Source organism: Vombatus ursinus, unplaced genomic scaffold, assembly GCF_900497805.2.
Source record: "Vombatus ursinus unplaced genomic scaffold, bare-nosed wombat genome assembly UNPS02014959.1, whole genome shotgun sequence".
Taxonomy (NCBI): domain Eukaryota; kingdom Metazoa; phylum Chordata; class Mammalia; order Diprotodontia; family Vombatidae; genus Vombatus; species Vombatus ursinus.
In genome coordinates this window covers 1,947,861-1,965,187 of record NW_020954737.1, presented here as the reverse complement: position 1 = coordinate 1,965,187, position 17,327 = coordinate 1,947,861, and the positions used below count along the sequence as shown (strand labels likewise).

General features: G+C 40.5%; 2 protein-coding genes across 6 annotated transcripts in view; one reads left to right on the top strand and one right to left on the bottom strand.

Annotated features, from left to right (window-relative positions):
* Nucleotides 1-17,327, top strand: part of ILDR1 (immunoglobulin like domain containing receptor 1) — a 66,452-nt gene that overhangs the window by 30,967 nt on the left and 18,158 nt on the right. For all 5 annotated transcript variants that reach the window (XR_003567617.1, XR_003567616.1, XM_027845325.1 and 2 more), the window contains exons 3-5: nucleotides 4,554-4,703; nucleotides 12,691-12,810; nucleotides 17,065-17,211. Coding sequence is in view for 3 of the 5 variants with exons in the window: in XM_027845325.1 (XP_027701126.1) it covers nucleotides 4,554-4,703; nucleotides 12,691-12,810; nucleotides 17,065-17,211 (417 nt within the window). In the remaining 2 variants the exon portion in view is untranslated. The remainder of the gene's footprint in view (nucleotides 1-4,553; nucleotides 4,704-12,690; nucleotides 12,811-17,064; nucleotides 17,212-17,327) is intronic.
* The window catches only part of CD86 (CD86 molecule), a 162,944-nt gene that overhangs the window by 130,737 nt on the left and 14,880 nt on the right, over nucleotides 1-17,327 (bottom strand). The gene's annotated exons all lie outside the window — the stretch shown is intronic.

The window sequence follows — 17,327 nt, the reverse complement described above, 5'->3', positions numbered from 1 at the left end:
GTCTAAGAACTGGGAAGGACTTCAGAGGCTATTCAGTTCAGGAAACTGAAGACCTAAAAAGTAAATATCAGAAGTGGGATATAAACCCAAGTACTCGACTCAAAAGCCAATTTTTTCCCCTTACACAACACTTCTTTCTGAACTGAGAAATGTGCATTTTCTCATCTCTTTTTGGGGTTTAGGCCTGATTATTGCAATTACACAGTCTTTGGCTTCATTTTTTTTATTGTGGTCATTGTGTATATTGTTTTCCTTGTCTGCCTACTTCACTTTGTATCAATTCATGCAAGTCTTCCTCTGCATTCTTTGCAGTCATTGCTTCTTATGGCACCGTAATACTTGATTAAATTCACATATCACAATTTGCTTAACCATTTTCTAATTGATGGAAACACGTACCTCATTTCCATTTCTTAGCTCTTACTAACTGTTATGTTATATAGATATTCCTCAACTGGGGAACAGCTAGACAAATTGTATAACACATTAATTCAATAGAATATTAAATTAGTAATAGTAATATTAAATAGTACACTATTAAAATTATATTAATATTAAAATAGTACACTGTAAGAAATGACGAACATAAAGAATTTTAAAAAGCATGAGGAAGACTCCATGTGCTGATGCAAACTGAAATAAGCAGAACCAAGTAAACAATATACATGATGACTACAAATATTAATGGAAAGAAAAAAAAACAAAGCAAAGCAAAACTGAATGCTTTTTAATTATAATGATCAAGTTTGGCCACAAAGGAGAGAGGAAAAAAAAGTTTACTTCCTTCCCTTCTGTGCAGAAGTCAGAGGACTAAGGATTTAAAACATTTCAATCTAATCCAATGCAGTAAATATTTATTAAGTGCCTACTGTGTGCCAGGTACTGTGCTAAGTGCCTGGGATACAATTAATAAAAAAGAAAAACAATCCTCGCCTTCAAGGAGCTTACAGTGTAAAAGGGGAAGCAACACATAAAAGGAGACAAGAAAGGGGGGTGGAGGAGAACAGGACACCAGAGAGTACCCAGGGTCAGGGTGTCTTGTTCGGTGGAGTTGAAATCAGGCAGAACAGCAGATGCAAAGTGGAGAGAGTACGTTGCATATACTAAGACTCAGTCCATTGCTTACCTTTGCTGATCTTTTTATTTCTTTTTATTCATGGTTACTAGGGACTGCTCCCTGAGAAGGGGAGAGGAGAGGAATATATTTGGAGTCTCCTTAACCTCTCTGCAACCTTTGACACTGTTGATCACTCTTTCCTTCTTGATACTCTCTTCTCTAGGTTTTCCAGACACCACTCTCTCCAAATTCTCCTCTGCTTCTCTAACTGCTCCTTTTCTGGCTCTTTTGCTGGATCCTCTTCCAAATCACATCCTCTAACTGCATGTTGTCCCTTAAGGTTCTGTCCTGGGCCCTCTTCTCATCTCCCTCTATACTACTTCACTTTGGTGATCTCAGCAGTTCCCATGGATTTAATTACCGTCTCTATGCTGATGATTCTTAAATCCACCTATCCTGCCTCAAACTCTCTGCTAACCTCCAATCTCACATCTTCAACTGCCTCTCATACACCATGAACTGGGTGTCCAGTAGAATTTCAAATGGTAACCATTATCTTTGCCTCTAAATTCCCCCCTCCTCCCACCTTCTGTAACTGTTGAGAAAAACACTATCTTCCCAGTCCCTCAGGCTTACAACCTAGAAGTCAACCTAGATTCCTCACTGTCTTTCACACCCTCTACCCCTCCAATATCCAAGCTGTTGTCAAGGCCTATCGATTTCACCTTCACAACATCTTTCCAATACACCTCCTTTTCTCCTCTGACATTGCCTCTCGGGTGCAGGCCCGTATCACCTCACACCTGGACTATTTCAGTAGCCTGCTGGTAGGTCTGTTTGCCTCAAGTCTCTCCCCACTCCAATCCATCCTCCATTCAGCCACTAAAGTGATTTTCCTAAGTTGCAGGTCCACCTTATAAACTCCAGTGGCTTCCTATTGCCTCCAGGATCAAGTACAAAATGATCTGTTTGGTATACAAAGCCCTTCAGAACCTAGCCCCCTCCTAACTTTCCAGTCTTTTTATACCTTGCTCCCTAACACATACTCTTTCATCTAGTGACTTTAGCCTTGTGGCTACTCCTCAAATAAGATGCTCCAGCTCTCAGCTCTGGGTATTTTCTCTGGCTCTCCCCCATGCCTGGAATGTTCTCCCTCCTCCTCTCTGACTACTGACCTCCCTGGCTTCCTTTAGGTCCCGACTAAAATCCTATCTTCTACAGGAAGCCTTCCGCAACCTCTCTTAATTTCAGTGTCTTCCCTTTGTTAATTATTTCCCATTGATCCCGTATGTATTTTTGTTTGTTGTCTCCTCCATTAGATTGTAAACTTGTTGAAGGTAGGGACTGTCTTTTGCCTCTTTTTGTATCCCCAGAGCTTATCACAGTTCCTGGCACATAATAGGCATTTAATAAATGTTTATTGACTGGCAGAGATTCTGAGAAGGGGTCCATAGGCTCTACCAAACTGCCAAAGAGATCCATTAAAAAAAGTTAAGAACCTTTGACTTAAGGGGAACATAATAACTGTCTTCAAGTACTTGTAGAGCTGTGGTATGAAATTTCTTCCCCTTGAAGAAATTCAGAAGTTTTGGTAGTTTCGGAAAGGAAGGTTTCTGCTCTAAGGAAAGAAAAGCTTCCTAACAATTAGAACTACTCAAAAATGCCACCGTCCGCTTCAAAAAGTAGTGAGTTTCAGAGCAGCTAGGTGGCGCAGTGGATAGAGCACCAGCCCTGGTGTCAGAAGGACCTGAGTGCAAATCTGGTCTCAGACACACTTGACATTTACTAGCTGTGTAAACCTGAGCAAGTCACTTAACTCCATTGCCTATCTAAAAAAAAAAAAAGTAGTGAGTTTCCTTCCCTAGACATCTTCAGGGGGATAACTGTGATATCTTGCCTAACCTCTCGGATTTGGAGGCTCTCTCAGACACATAAGATTCACCTGTAGCAGGCTTCCTCTGTTCTAGACCCACTGCCAGGCACCCTTTTCTGGAAACTTCTATATGCCATGGTTACTTTCTTTATTTGAGCATCTCCCTGCCTGTGACATCAGATTGGAATCCAGCTGAGACCCCCCTCCCTAGAAAACACATGAGCTTTGCTGTTCTTATGATACTTCCTGAGGAGTATGGAGGCAAACTTGATGGAATGTGGTAGGCCAAGCTCAAGAGCAGTCTTTCGGGTTGACTGAATATTCTGGAGAAACACCCTATCAATGACTGAGCTTCAGTTGTATCTACCCTCTCCAGCAGCTAAAACCTGGTAGTATTGGTATTAAAAATTTTGAGCTGGAAGGGATCTTAAAGAATTTCTAGTCCAACCTTCCCTTCCTCATTTTACAAAGAGGGAAGCTGAGGTGTAAAGAGGTTAAGTGCCCTTCCCAGGTCACAGTAGGATTTGAATCCAGGTCCTTTGATTCCAAATCTAATGTTTTCTCTTTCCATCATGCTGCTTCTGCCCCAAACTTCCCTCCCTTGTTATATGTTCCTCCATCACTTGACTCAACTTGTCTCATTTTAAGGCTAGAGTCTTCCCTTGTGTTAGTTAACCTTACACACTTGCACTTACACACTTCGTTTCCTTACACACTCTTGGCCTGTCTGATTTTCTTTTGGGTCCCAAAGTTTCCACACTAGTGGCTCTGACTGTGATATTAGCAGCTTATCTACCTGTCTTAGCGTAAATTTTTATTCAGGTATGGATTGGACCCTGTGGCCTCAGAAGTGGAATTTTTTTTTTCACTGAAATTCCATGATTCTGTAGTTTTGGAGACAAAGTTCTCAGCTTCTTTCAGCTGTTTCTTTATCATTGTAATTGCCACACTGAGGGGGAGAAATGACCTTCCCCCATAGTAGATAAGAAGTGATGGGGAGGAAAAGAGAAGCCTTTGAGTCCAGGAAGCAGGAAAGGATGGAGTTATATGGGCTCTCCTTTCTCTTCTCTCACAACAGATAATATTCAAATTAAGATAGCAATTAAACGTAGGAATCTCAAACTCTCATCCTTATCTAGGTCCAGATGCGTAAAGCCCATCCCCAAGTCACATAATCCTTTATCTAGTTATTCAGATGAATTTGCGATGGATTTAATAAGTCTTTGTAAAGAGAAATAAAGATTCCAACAGTAGATATTTGTCCAAATGAATCTGTGATACAGACTTAGAGTAAGCATGCAGACTACACATGTATAACCTATGTCAAATTGCTTGCCTTCTCAATGGGGAAGGGGGAGGGGAGGGAAGTAGAGAATTTGGAACTCAAAATTTCAAAAAAGAATGTTAAAATTGTTTTTACATGTAATTGGGGAAAAATAAATTATAAATTATAAAATTTATATATATATAAATTATAAAATAAATTAAAATAAAAATAAATTACTGAGTCAAAAAAAATGTAAGCATGCAATTTGAGTTGGAAATTACTAGTTCAGGGGATGAGATGTGACTGAAATCTCAGTGCTAAGTCATTGATTCCTCTGTTGTATTCTGTGTCCTCAGCATATCAAGCAGCTTTAGCTCTGGGTCAAGACCCATCCAATGATTGCAATGACAGCCAAAGAACTGTCCGAATTGTGGCTCAGAGGCGTGGGCAGAATGAGCCAGTTTTGGGTGTGGAGTACCGGCAGCGCAAGATTACTATCCAGAACCGTGAGTGACCCACGAAATGTCTAGAGTTAGCAGCTGAGAAAACTGAGGAAGGGACAGCTAGGTGGTGCAGTGAATAGGGCACTGACCCTGGAGTCAGGAAGACCTAAATTTAAATCTGGCCTCAGACTCTTGATACTTACTAACTGTGTGACCCTGGGCAAGTCACTTAACCCCAGTTACCGTGGGGGGGGATAAAAGACTGAGAAGTAGATCCCAATGAGCACAGTGACCTAATAGTAACCCAAATGGCCAAATCAGACTGTGTTTCCCTTTTTCAATTGAGTGTAGTCAGACTCTTTGATTTCGGTTGTGTTGGTTTGAGTTAAGAGCTCAAGTGCAGGATCTGGAATCAGAAATACCTGACTTCAAATCTTGTCTCAGGCATATTTATTAGCTGTGTGACCCTGGGCAAAGCATTGGAGCCCTAGTTTCTTCATCTGTAAAAATGAAGGAGTTGGATTCAATGGTGTCTAAGGTCTCTTCTAGCTCTAAATCTATGATCCTGTGAATTCATTTTACAGGTGAGAAAACTGAGGCCCAGAGAGGGTCAATGACTTGCCCGCTGGCAAGAACCAAAGGTGCTGAAGATTCTGGAGAAGGGACCCTATGAATGACTGAGACTCAGTTGTATCTGCCCTCTCCAGCAACTAAAACCTGGTAGTGTTGGTATTATAAATTTTGAACTGGAAGGGACCTTAAAGAATATTTAGCACAACCTTCCCTTCCTCATTTTACAGAGAGAGAAATTGAGGCCTAAGGAGGTTAAGTGACTTACCTGGGTTCACACAAATGGTAAATATTAGCAGTAGGATTTGAATCCATGTCCTTTGATTCCAAATCCAATGTTCTTTTTATGCATCATGCTGCTTCTGCCCCAAACTTCCCTCCCTCATGGTGTTTGAAACCTGGCTCTCTGCCTCCAAATTCGTTCTTCTTTCCATCTTACCACACTGGTTTAATATTCCTGGTACATTGTAGGTACTCCTTAATTATGTGTCAAATAAATACATAGAGAGGCAAATCCTCTTAAGGGATAAAACTCCTTTACTTCTAGAGGATGTAGAAGTAAACGAACTATATGAAGGTTGATACTTTACAGATACAAAGTCATTAAATCCAATTTGAGTTGGTTTAACTTGTCAATCTGATTCTTCACATCTGGGGGCCTTTTTCTTCCCAGAGGAAGAAAAACTCTTAACATCAGTCCATTGGGGTGACTCAGTCTTTACCTTCTGGGTAAACCCCTGATTTCAGATTGGAAACTACCCTCCTCAAGGTCTCCTGAGCCCCAATCTGATTGTTTTCCTGTATTGCAGGTATTTAACAAGTCAGTGTGGCATCACAGAAAGGTTCTGAAATAGGAGACCTAGACTTGAATTAGATCCTAGATACTCACTGCCTATGTGACCTTGGGCAAAAGCATCACCTATCTGGGCCTCAGTTTTCTCATTTATAAAATAGGGATAATTTACAACATCAACCTCACTGAATTCTTATAAGGAAATCATAAAGGCTATAAAACAATATATGAATTATTGTTGTTGTTGTTGAGAAGTGAATAGACAGCCAGCCTCAGAACCAGGAAGACCTGGTTTAAGTCCCTTTCCTGATGCGTGCTGACTGTGGGACCTAGGTAAGTCACTTAACATCTCACTGCAGCTCTCTAAGTCCCAGAAAAGATGCTGACTTGCAGTATGGAGAGAGTTTCCACATTTCGATGTTCCCTTTTAACTAATGAAATCCAAAGTCCACTTCCTATCTACCGCTGTCTTTATTGTCATAACCTTTGCGCCGGAGGCTCTCACATGACAAAGTGCCCTGGTGCATTTTGTGGGGTTTCCCATCTCTCTGACTGGTTGTCCTCACCTAGAGAATCTGAGAAATTCATATGTGTGGTCATCCAGTGAGCTGGTACTTTACAGTGTGTTGTTTCCAATTCTCCTCGCCAAGTACATGTGTCACAAAATTCAGAAAAGAAAAGCTTCATTTATAGACTGAAAAATATAGAGAGTTCAGAGAAAATAAAAGCATCTGATGCCGGTGGGCCGCTCTGCTCTCTACTCTCGATAACCTCAGTCAATCATGTACGTTCGTGTATTAGCTAGGACTTCTACCAGCATTGCCTCTCTTGGCTCGTCCAAGGCTGGCATGGCTTTCCGGATAGCTCCCATCAGCTGGTCTTGGTCTTACTCCCTATTGTTCCTCTGGCATTACTAGACCTTAGCCAGGAACAAACCCATTTGTGTCTTGGGTCCTGTCCTAACACTATAGAAAAGTTTACCATTCTCAGCAGGAAATCAGTCCAGCGACAGCCCTGAGACCTCTGCTCAAGATTCTCTCCCTTGCATTAATGCTCCTCTCACCAATCTCTGCCTTCCCACTGCTCAGGGGTGTTTCCTCTGTCTTTTTCATTTCTAAGTCTCTGGTGTAAGTCATCAGTACTAGGTTAGTACACTCTTAACTCCAATGCCTGATGTTCTCTTTCCTTCTGGCATCTCAATGGAGTGTCTCCCACCTAAGAGAGTGCTCTCTGTCAGTTCAAAGCTTAACAAAAGCATCCCCATTGTTTCTTCTAGGCCCCTTTGGTCTCCAGGGTCCTTGAGCTCGTCCTTTTGACTGAATCCAAACTTCTCAGAACAAATCCTTTTATTAAGGAGATTTGTTCTGTGAAGTTTGGATTCAGGCAGAGAACCCAGCTTGGGGAACTAGAGGGCCACATGTGGCCTTGGGGCTGCAGGTTCCCTACCCTGCCTAGGCTCTTGGGCCTCTCTCTTCTTATACCAAAATTCTACAGATTCTTTCACTGCAATAAAAAAGGGTACTAAACTTTGCCCTCAAAAGGTCTGAGTTCAAGCCCTGGCTCCAGTACTCACTATCTCAGTGATCTTAGGCAAATCACTTAATTCTCTGATTCTCAGTTTCTTGATCAGCAAAAAGAATTCTACTTATACTCCCTGCCTTACAGGGCTGTTTTAGTGCTTTGTAAACCGTCAAGTGCTATAGAAATGAGAGCTATAATCATCATCATCATCATCATTATTCAGATCTGGTCCTTCCATTGTATTTACATGGAAATGGTACTGGAGCCAAGATGGTGGAGTAGAAGAAGCACTCAGCCAACCTTTCCCAACATTCCACTCCAAACAACTTTAAAATAAAAACTCAAATCAAGATCTGGAGTGGCAGAGACAACAAAAGATCAGGGTGAGACATTCTTCTAGCCCAAGAGAACTTATGGGGTTGGAGGGAGAGATCTGTGACATGGGGTAGAGGCTGGACCACAGCCCGTGTAGACACAACACCAGTGGTGGGGCTTGGTGGTGGCAAGCGAAGCACAAGCAGCTTTGGGAGCTCTCAAGCCAGAGATGGTAAAGGAATCTGGTGAATGGTCAGAAAGAGATTACAAGGTACCTCTGTGCTAGCCCTGGATGCAGCACTGAAGCTATTTGGCAACTCCATTGCCTATAGTCGCTTCTCAGTCACAAGTCAGGGGTGGAGAGGGGCACTTTTGGTTACAAGGAAGAAGGGGCCCTGAGGAGCACTATTACTTTGGGTCCCAAGGAATCAGGGCCCCTTCCTCAGTAAGGGCCAGAGAGCAGACCAGGAGAGCAGTAACTATATCTCTTCCCATATCACCCCATCTTGGAATCACTGAAAACTTCTAAACCCCCAGAGCTGCTCTGTCAAAAAACAAAACCAAAAAAAAAAAAACCAATGTGAAAAAGCCTGAAGCTTGAGACAATGCCCCTGCCTCTTCCCTATCCTCTTCCCCCCTCTCCCCGGGAGAACAGAGACCAACTTTAACATAAATTCAAAGTCAAGACATAGGCTGGAAATATAAGCAAGTAACAAAAACTGAAACTGACCATAAAAAGCTACTATGGTGACAGAGAAGAGTAAAATACAAATTTAAAAGAAGACAATAAAGTCAAAATTGCTACAAGCAAAACCTCAAAGAAAAATGTGAATTGGGCATGAGCCCAACAAGAATTCCTGGATGAGGTTTAAAAAAATGATTTTTAAAATCAAGAGTGGCAGAGCAAAAATTAGGTAAATGAGAATAGGGGAAGAAAATTATGAAAAAAAGACAATTTATGATAAAAGAGGCACAAAAAATACCAAAGAAAATAGAAAACTTCACTCATGAAAATAACTCCTTAAAAATTAGAATGGGGAGGGTGCAGCTAGGTGGCCCAGCAGATAAAGCTCTGACCTTGGGGTCAGGAGGACCTGAGTTCAAATCTGACCTCAGACACATAACACTTACTAGCTGTGTGACCCTGGGCAAGTCACTTAACCCGGATTGCCTCATGCCCCCAGAAAAAGAAGAAGGCAAAAAACAATTAGAATTGGTCAAGTGGATGCTAATGACTCCATGAAACATTAAGAAATAATAAAAGAAAATCAAAAGAAGAAAAAAAAGAAGAAAATGTGAAATTTCTCATTGGAAAAAATGATTTGGGAAATAGATTGAGAAGGGATAACTCAAGAATTATTGGATTACCTAAAAGCTAAGATCAAAGAAAATGCCTCAACAGTATAGTTCAAGATTTTATAAAGGAAAACTGCCCTGAAATCCTAGAGCCAGAGGGTAAAATAAAAATTGAAAAAAAATCCATTGAGCAACACCTGAAAGAGATCTCAAAATGAAAACTCCAAGAAATATAATAACCAAATTCTGGAGCTTCTAGATCAAAGAAAAAATACTTCAAGCAGTTAGAAAAAAAGCATTCAAATATCACAGGGCCACAGTCAGGACCACACAAGATTTAGTATCTATCACATTAAAGAATCAGAAGGCTTGAAATATATTCCAGAAGGCAAAAGAGCTAGAATTACAACCAAGAATAATCCAACAAAACTGAGTATAGTCCTTCAAGGGAATAAATAGTTCAAATATATATATACATATGTATATATATATATATATTTACAGCTTACAAGACACCGTCATAACAACCTTATAATTTTTAGTATGGGCAGTTAGGTGACACAGTGGATAGGGTGCCAGACCTGGAGTCAGGAAGACTCCTCTTCTTGACTTTCAAGTCCAGCCTGACACTTACTAGCTGTGTGACCCTGGGCAAGTCACTTAACCCTGTTTGCCTCAGTTCCTCATCTGTAAAATGAGTTGGAGAAGGAAATGGCAAACCACTCTAGTATCTCTGCCAAGAAAACTCCAAATGGAGTCACAAAGAGTTGGACACAACTGAGACTGCTGAACAATAAAAACAATTATTAGTATCCCTCTTTTATTAATAAGGGTTATCAGATGGAGCTAGGTGGCATGGGGATAAAGTGCTAGGCCTAGAGTCAGGAAGACCAGAGTTCAAATCCAGCCTGAGACACTTAGTAGCTGTGTGACCCTGGGCAAGTCATTTCACCTCTTACTGCCTCAGATTCTTCATTTGTAAAATGTGAATATGATAGCAAGTAGCACCTATCTCACAGGACTGTTATGAGAATCGAATGACATTTGTAAAATGCTTTACAAACCTTAAAGTGCTATACAAGTATTAGCTATTATTATTTTTACTATTATTATTTTTATTATTATTGAATGGAAATTAAGGTTCAAGAGATGTTAAATGACCCGTCTATAATCATGTAGCTACTAAGCCTCAGAGACAAAAGGTAGTTAGGAGGATCAAAGGAGATTTTTCTTTTTCTTTTCATTTTTTTGGGAGGTCCAGACCAATGATTTCACCAGTATAAGGACTTCCTGGCATGGAAACTCTCCTCCCAATATAGATCAACCACTGCTCTGCAACTTCTGATCTTAGAGAGTTACCAAGGGTACTGAGAGATTAGGTAACTTATTCATAATCAGATCATAGAAAGACCTGAACAGAAGTCTTCCCGATTTCAGGACTTGCAATTATATCAGGCTGCCTCTCCTAAATGACATCTACGTTTGATTAAAAAAAAAACCACTTTGCAAATTGTAGAATATTATGCAAATGTGGGGTATTATGTAAACACCTGGTTTATATCGTTCAGTCATTTTTCAGTAATGTCTGACTTTTCATGACCACATTTTTTGGGTTTTCTTGGCAAAGATATAGGAGTGGTTTCCCATTTCCTTCTCCAGTTCATTTTACTGATGGGGAAACTGAGGCAAACAAACAGAGTTCAGTGACTTGCCCAGGATCACATAGCTTGGAAATGTCTGAGGCCAGATTTGAACTCAGGAAGAAGAGTCTTCCTGACTCCAGGCCCAGCACTCTATTATTGCGCCACCTAACCCCTCTCTTAGTATATATGAATGAGGTACTGACTAAATGTTGAATTTGTTGGACTCCAACCATTGTACACTAATATTTATTGACCTAAATGAAGCACCACAGAAGTGGATTCTCACCCAAGTTTAGATCTTTGGGGTATCTCTTTAAGATCATGGGACTTTTAAGAGTCAACATGACATATTGGATAGGCCCCTAGACTAAGAGTCAAGAAGATCTGGTTTCAAATCCTGCTTAATAAACTGTGTGACCCTGAGCAAGTGAACCTCCTTGTGCCTCAGTTTCCTATAAAATGAGGGTGTTAGGCTCAATGGATCTAATGTTCCTTCCAGCTCTAAATCTGTTCTCCTATAATCACATGAAGTCCATAGAGGCAGCTAGTTGGTATAGTAGATAGAACTCTGGGCCAGCAGTCAAGAAGACCTGAATTCAAATTTGGCATCAGATACTTCCTACCTGTGTAACCCTGGGCAAATCACTTAACTTCTCTGTGCCTCGGTTTCCTCAACTGTAAAATGGAAATAATGATAGCATCTACCTCCCAAGGTTGTTGTGAAGATTAAATAATAATATTTATAAAGTGTTTAGCACATTGCCTGGAACATAGTAGGCACTTGATAAATGCTTATTTTCTTCCTTCCTTCTAAGAAAGAAAGCTTTTATTTATTACTAATTATTTTATTATTAATTAATGTATTATTAATGTATTAATAATAAGACTTGTAAGCTCTTATTACTAAGAGTTCTTTTTATAGGTGTGGAAGCTGAGACGCAGAGAAATTAAGAGATTAGCCCACAAGGTCACTCAGGTAATAAGTAGCCAAATTGTAGGTTTTAATTTTAACCCTTTAACCCCAGATGGAGTGTGGTTTTCTCTGTACCAAAATGTGTCTTTTACATAGATAACTTTCACTTTCAAAATACCTTCTGCTCAGGTCAACAAATATGTATTGAGTCTGTACCGTGTGTTAGGGGAGTAAGGTGGTCTTTGCCCTCTGAGACCTCACAAGCTAGTTAGGAAAGATAGTAATCTACTCAAGAACTGAGCACACTTCTCCCTGTTAATGAAGTTCAGTAATCTGTATGCCTTCAGGGTCTGACATTCTCCTCTCAGCGTATGCTTTTTGTTTAAGACTTTTTTCATTTGTTCAGTCCTTTCTGACTCTTTGGGAACCTCTTTTGGGTTTTTCTTGGCAAAAATAGTTATTTACTATTTCTTTCTCCGGCTCATTTTACAGATGAGGAAACTGAGGCAAACGGGGTTAAGTGCCTTGCCCAGAATCACACAGCTAGCACGCACCTGAGGCTGGATTTGAAGTCAGATCTTCCTGACGCCAGACCTACTGCGCCACCTAGTTGCCCTTCGTTTAAGACACTGTTGGCAAAGCAAGTGTTGTCAGAGCATAGTACAGGGTAAAGAATACTGATTCTGATGTCAGAGGACCTGGGTTCAAATCCCATCTCTGATCCTTACTACCTTTGTGATTTTGGGCAAGTCACTTAGCCCTTTCTGGTCATCAGTTCCTCATCAATAAAATGAGAGGTTGGACTATATAATGGTCCTTTCCAGAAATTTTTTTTCTGCTGCGTTCAAAGAAAAAGGAGAGTAAAGGCTTGAGAGAAAATATTTTTTTAAGGAAAAAGCCCAGGGTGTGAGAGATTGTTACAGGATTTGGAAAGACAATTTAGAAGATTCAATCTCTTCTCCTGACTAGCCTGTTTCCTCTCTTCCTCTTGCTTCATAGGAGCAGATCTTGTGATTAATGAGGTGATGTGGTGGGACCATGGAGTCTATTACTGTGCCATCGAGGCTCCAGGGGACACCTCAGGAGACCCAGATAAGGAAGTGAAGCTCGTTGTTCTCCGTAAGTCCTGTGTTTTCTTTCCTCTGTGGCTGTCTGTCACCAATCCCTTTTTTTTTTTTTTTTTTTTTGGTGAGGCAGTTGTGGTTAAGAGACTTGCCTAGGTCACACAGCTAATGTCAAGTGTCTGAGGTCAGATTTGAACTCAGGTTGTCCTGACTCCAGGGCTGGTGCTCTGTCCACTGTACCACCTAGCTGCCCCCGATACCTTTTTTTTTTTTTAAAAAAAAACCTCAAAGACAGGTCTACAGATAGATTTCAAGGAGTCTGTAAATATGGATGAAAAAAAATTACAGTTTGATTTCAATATAATTGGTTTCCTGAGAAATTACATGTATTTTATTTTATGCATTTAAAAGCATTATTCAGAGATGGATCCATAAGCTTCACCAGACTGCCAAAGCGACCATGACACAAACAAGAGTGAGAACTCTTGCTCAAAGGTCAGGCTCATGGAATGGTTAGGTGTAGCAGTATCCTCATTTAGTGTTAGTGTGTACCTCACCCCAGCTTAGAAAGGAAAACTTATGTTTAGTGCATAGATCAGAGCAAGAGCTGGAAGGAACCTCAGATACCCTTAGCCCAACACTAGTTTTTTAATGTAACTTTTATTTTATATTCTTTTTTTTCAATTAACAAATATATATCCCTCTCACATACCCCCATTGGAAAAAAGAAAGGGGGAAGGAGAAAGAAAAGGAAAGGAAGACAAAAGGCTTGCAACAAAAGTACAGTCAAATAAAACAAATTCCTGCCTTGGCCACGTCCATAAAAAATCTATGTCTCATTGTGCATCTTGAGTTTATCACCTCCAGCTCAAGAGGCTAGTAGCATGCTTCTTCATCAGCCCTTGGGCATCATGCTAATCCTTTGATTTTACAGAGGAGAAAACTGAGGCTCAGAGATGTTAAGAGCCTTGCTTAAGGTCACATGGGTAATAACGGTCAGAGGCAGGACTTGAAGCCAGGTGCTCTGTCTACTGTATCACGTTTCCCATAGAATTTTGGGAAGGGACCTTAGAGGTGGTCTAAGACAATGCCTAGTCATTTCACAGTTGAAGAAACAAAGACCCATAAGGGTGAGGTGACATCTCCAAAGTTGTATAGGGAGTTAATGGCAGAAATGAGACTAGAACCTAGGTGTCCAGATTTCCCTACATTACTGCCTCCTACAGAGTTCAAACTGAGTATCCTATTTAAAAAAAGGAAGTTTTATAATAATAATAATCCTGAAGGTGTTTCCAATGAGCCTACACAAGATGAGTTTATACTCAGATACTTTTATTAAATTACAAAAAAAAATAGCCCCTTTATCCACCTATGCAATAGTCACAAAATATTTTTTTAATTTTTAATAGCTTGATAATGACTTTTCCCAGGATAATTTCTATCTGAACTCCATTGAAAAAAGATGAATAATAATTGCAGTAGCTACTTTTTAGGTAATTCAGGCATGATTATCTCCATTTAAAATTTAAGTAAATGTACTCAGTTCAAGTGACTTGCTTGAAGTAACACAGGCATTTTGAATGCAAATCCTTTGTCCTTTCTACCATACCACCAAGCCAATGTGGTCAGGGTAGAAAAATGCAAAAGGGAAAACAAAGAATTACAGGAGGTCCCCAACTACTAAGTGCCGTAGGTAGTGGTTAGAGCTCTGGGGCTTGAGGTCAAGAGACTTGGGTTCCAGTGCCATCTCAGATACTGACTAGCTATGTCATCAGGGGCAGGTCACTTAACCTCTCATTTCCTCATTTGTTAAATGGAGATGATACTTCTAATATCTTCCCCTCCGGGTAAGTGTGAGGAAAACACTTTCAAAATTTTATAGAACTTAGCTAAATATATTATGTAGCTATGTAATTTGGAATCATATTTAACTATATAAATTGGAGTCATTCAATAAATTAGTCAATCAACAGGCATTTATTAAATGCCAGTATCATGCTAGGCACTTGAGACACAAAGACAAAAAGGAAAAGAAAAGAAACTTTATATAATAATAATTGTTAATTTATGGTTTTGTGGTCCCAAAGTTCATTTGTAAGCCAGTTATTTCGAACTCAGAACACTTTTTTCCTTAGAAAAATTGTTACAGGTGGTGGTTAAGTTCCTAAGTTGTCTATTAAAGACTTTTTATAGTACATAATGTACTTCCAATACTGTTTAACTGTCATGAAAATAGTACAAAATAATGCTGCAGCATGCTAGTAATTTTTTTAAAGTAGAGATACAGTGCAATTGAATAAGAAAATTTCTAGGTGAGTAACCTGAGGTCCAGAGAACTTACATGACTTACATGTAATCATACTTTAAATGTTTCTATATTCTGTCTCCTTGGCTCAGTCCTGGGCCTTCCAACTATTTTCCACCAGCTTAAGGAGAACTGATGGCCCATCCCTGCCCTAATGTTACTGGCACCTCTAAGCAGTAGGAATGGCATACTCATCTCAGAAGGATCTTTATAGGAGATAAGAGAAAGGCAAGTGAAAAGGACATAGGAAGAAGTTGGGTCAGAGTTAGTCAGTCAATCCAGCATTTATTAAGTGCCTACTATATACCAAGCATTGTGCTAAGTGCTGGGGATACAAAGAAAGGAGAAAGGATGGCCCCTGCTCTCAAGGAGCTCATAATCTATTGGGGGAAACAATATGAAAACAACTATGTAGATAAAGGAAAGATATTAGCCTCAAGGGAGATCAGAAAAGGCCAGAAGATAGGATTTTAGCTGGGATTTGAAGGATGCCAGAGAAGGAAGGGAGATGAGGAGGAAGACCATTCCAGGTGTGGGGAATAGATCATAGGGGCATAGGGTTATAGATTTGTAACTGGAAAAGTTCTTGGAGGTCATTGAGAACAACACCTTATTTTCTAGATGGAAAATCTGAGGCTGAGAGAGATTAAGTAACTTATCCAGAGTCACATAGCTATGTCTGGAAATAGAAAAAAAGAGTATGATGGAAAGTTGGGGGAAGTGTCAATTATTGGGGAGGATTGTGGTTGTGTTGTGTGGTTTGTCCTTTGTTCTCAAAAAGGACCATGACATCAAGGAGATGATGACTTGACTTGCAAATGACTTTGATTCAAGGGAGGGAGGGCTGTGCAAAGTCACCAGCCTCACTTTCTCTTCCAGAGCCATCTGGGTCAAGTGGCCAGATATCAATCAGGACAACTGGAGATGGCTCAGGATGCAGTGGGGGACCTTGGCCCTTTTAAGCTCAGGTCTTTTCAGGTTCTCACTGTAAGTGAGGCAACACCCATTCAGTCAATATGCCTCCTTAAGAAGTGAGTCAAAGGGATGGCCCCTTTAATAAAAAAAAAAAAGTCAAACTGGGAGGGCAAGACCCTCAGGGTTGCTGGCCAAAAGAGAAACAGTTACTATTTACAATCACTCTGAGCCTGGAGGGCCCAAAAAATAACCATTAATAGTGGTTGGTCAGGGACCTGTTGTCCAAACTATGAAATCAAGAGTGAATTGCGTTTAAGGCTTGGTCTTTAAGAAAGAAATGTAGGAGATGAGGGGAGGGGATGAGCTGAGTTGCCCAAGGGAAACTGGCCAGCTGGGTCCCCATCCAGGCAGTTCAGACTACTCACTGGTTGTGGTTTGTCCTTCCTTCTTGAAGAGGACCATGACATGACTTACAACTGACTTTGATTTGAGTGAAGAAGACTATGCAAAGTCACCAGCCTCACTTTCTCCTCCAGAGCCACTGAGTCCAGTGGCCAGATATCAATCAGGATGACTAGAGATGGCCAAGGATGCCATTGGGGAGGGACATATTTGGGGCTCCCTTGCTTTCCCTTGTGCCTGCTCCTTCTGTCTCTAAATCACCCTTTTTAAAAAAAATTAAGGTAAATTAAAATTATTTCAATTAACAAGTATTTCTTTTAATTTTTAATGAATAAAAAGTAGTTTTCTATTCCAGCTCCTTCCATTACAAAAAAAAAGGAAAAGAAAAACAAACCCTTGTAATAAATATATATTGTCAATCTGCATAAGCCACATCCTAAAAATCTATATCTCATTCTGTGGCCCAGGTCTAGCACGCTCTGTTAGGAGGTGGGTATCACAATGGCTTTGTTGGTCCTCTTCAATTTTGTGAACCATATTGTCCTGATATGAAATTGTTTTTTCACGCTTGGGTTGCCCATGGAGTCATCATGCTAGGGAAATCATAGGGTTTTCCAGCATAGAGAGCAAAGGCCTGGAGTGGGCACCTCTGTGTATAACTAACTGGCTCTGACTTGCTCCCTGCAGACTGGCTGACGGTGATTTTCATCATCCTTGGTGCCATCCTATTCATCGTGCTGGTCAGTGTGTGTTGGTGCCAGTGTTGTCCCCAATATTGCTGCTGCTATGTCCGCTGTCCTTGCTGTCCAAGAAGGTGCTGCTGCCCCGAGGAAGGTGAGGGGTTTTCTGGGGAATAACTTTCCTAGGCACACCTGCCCAGTAGCCACTTAGTAAAGAAATTAGCTTTCTTTCTTTCTTTCTTTCTTTCTTTCTTTCTTTCTTTCTTTCTT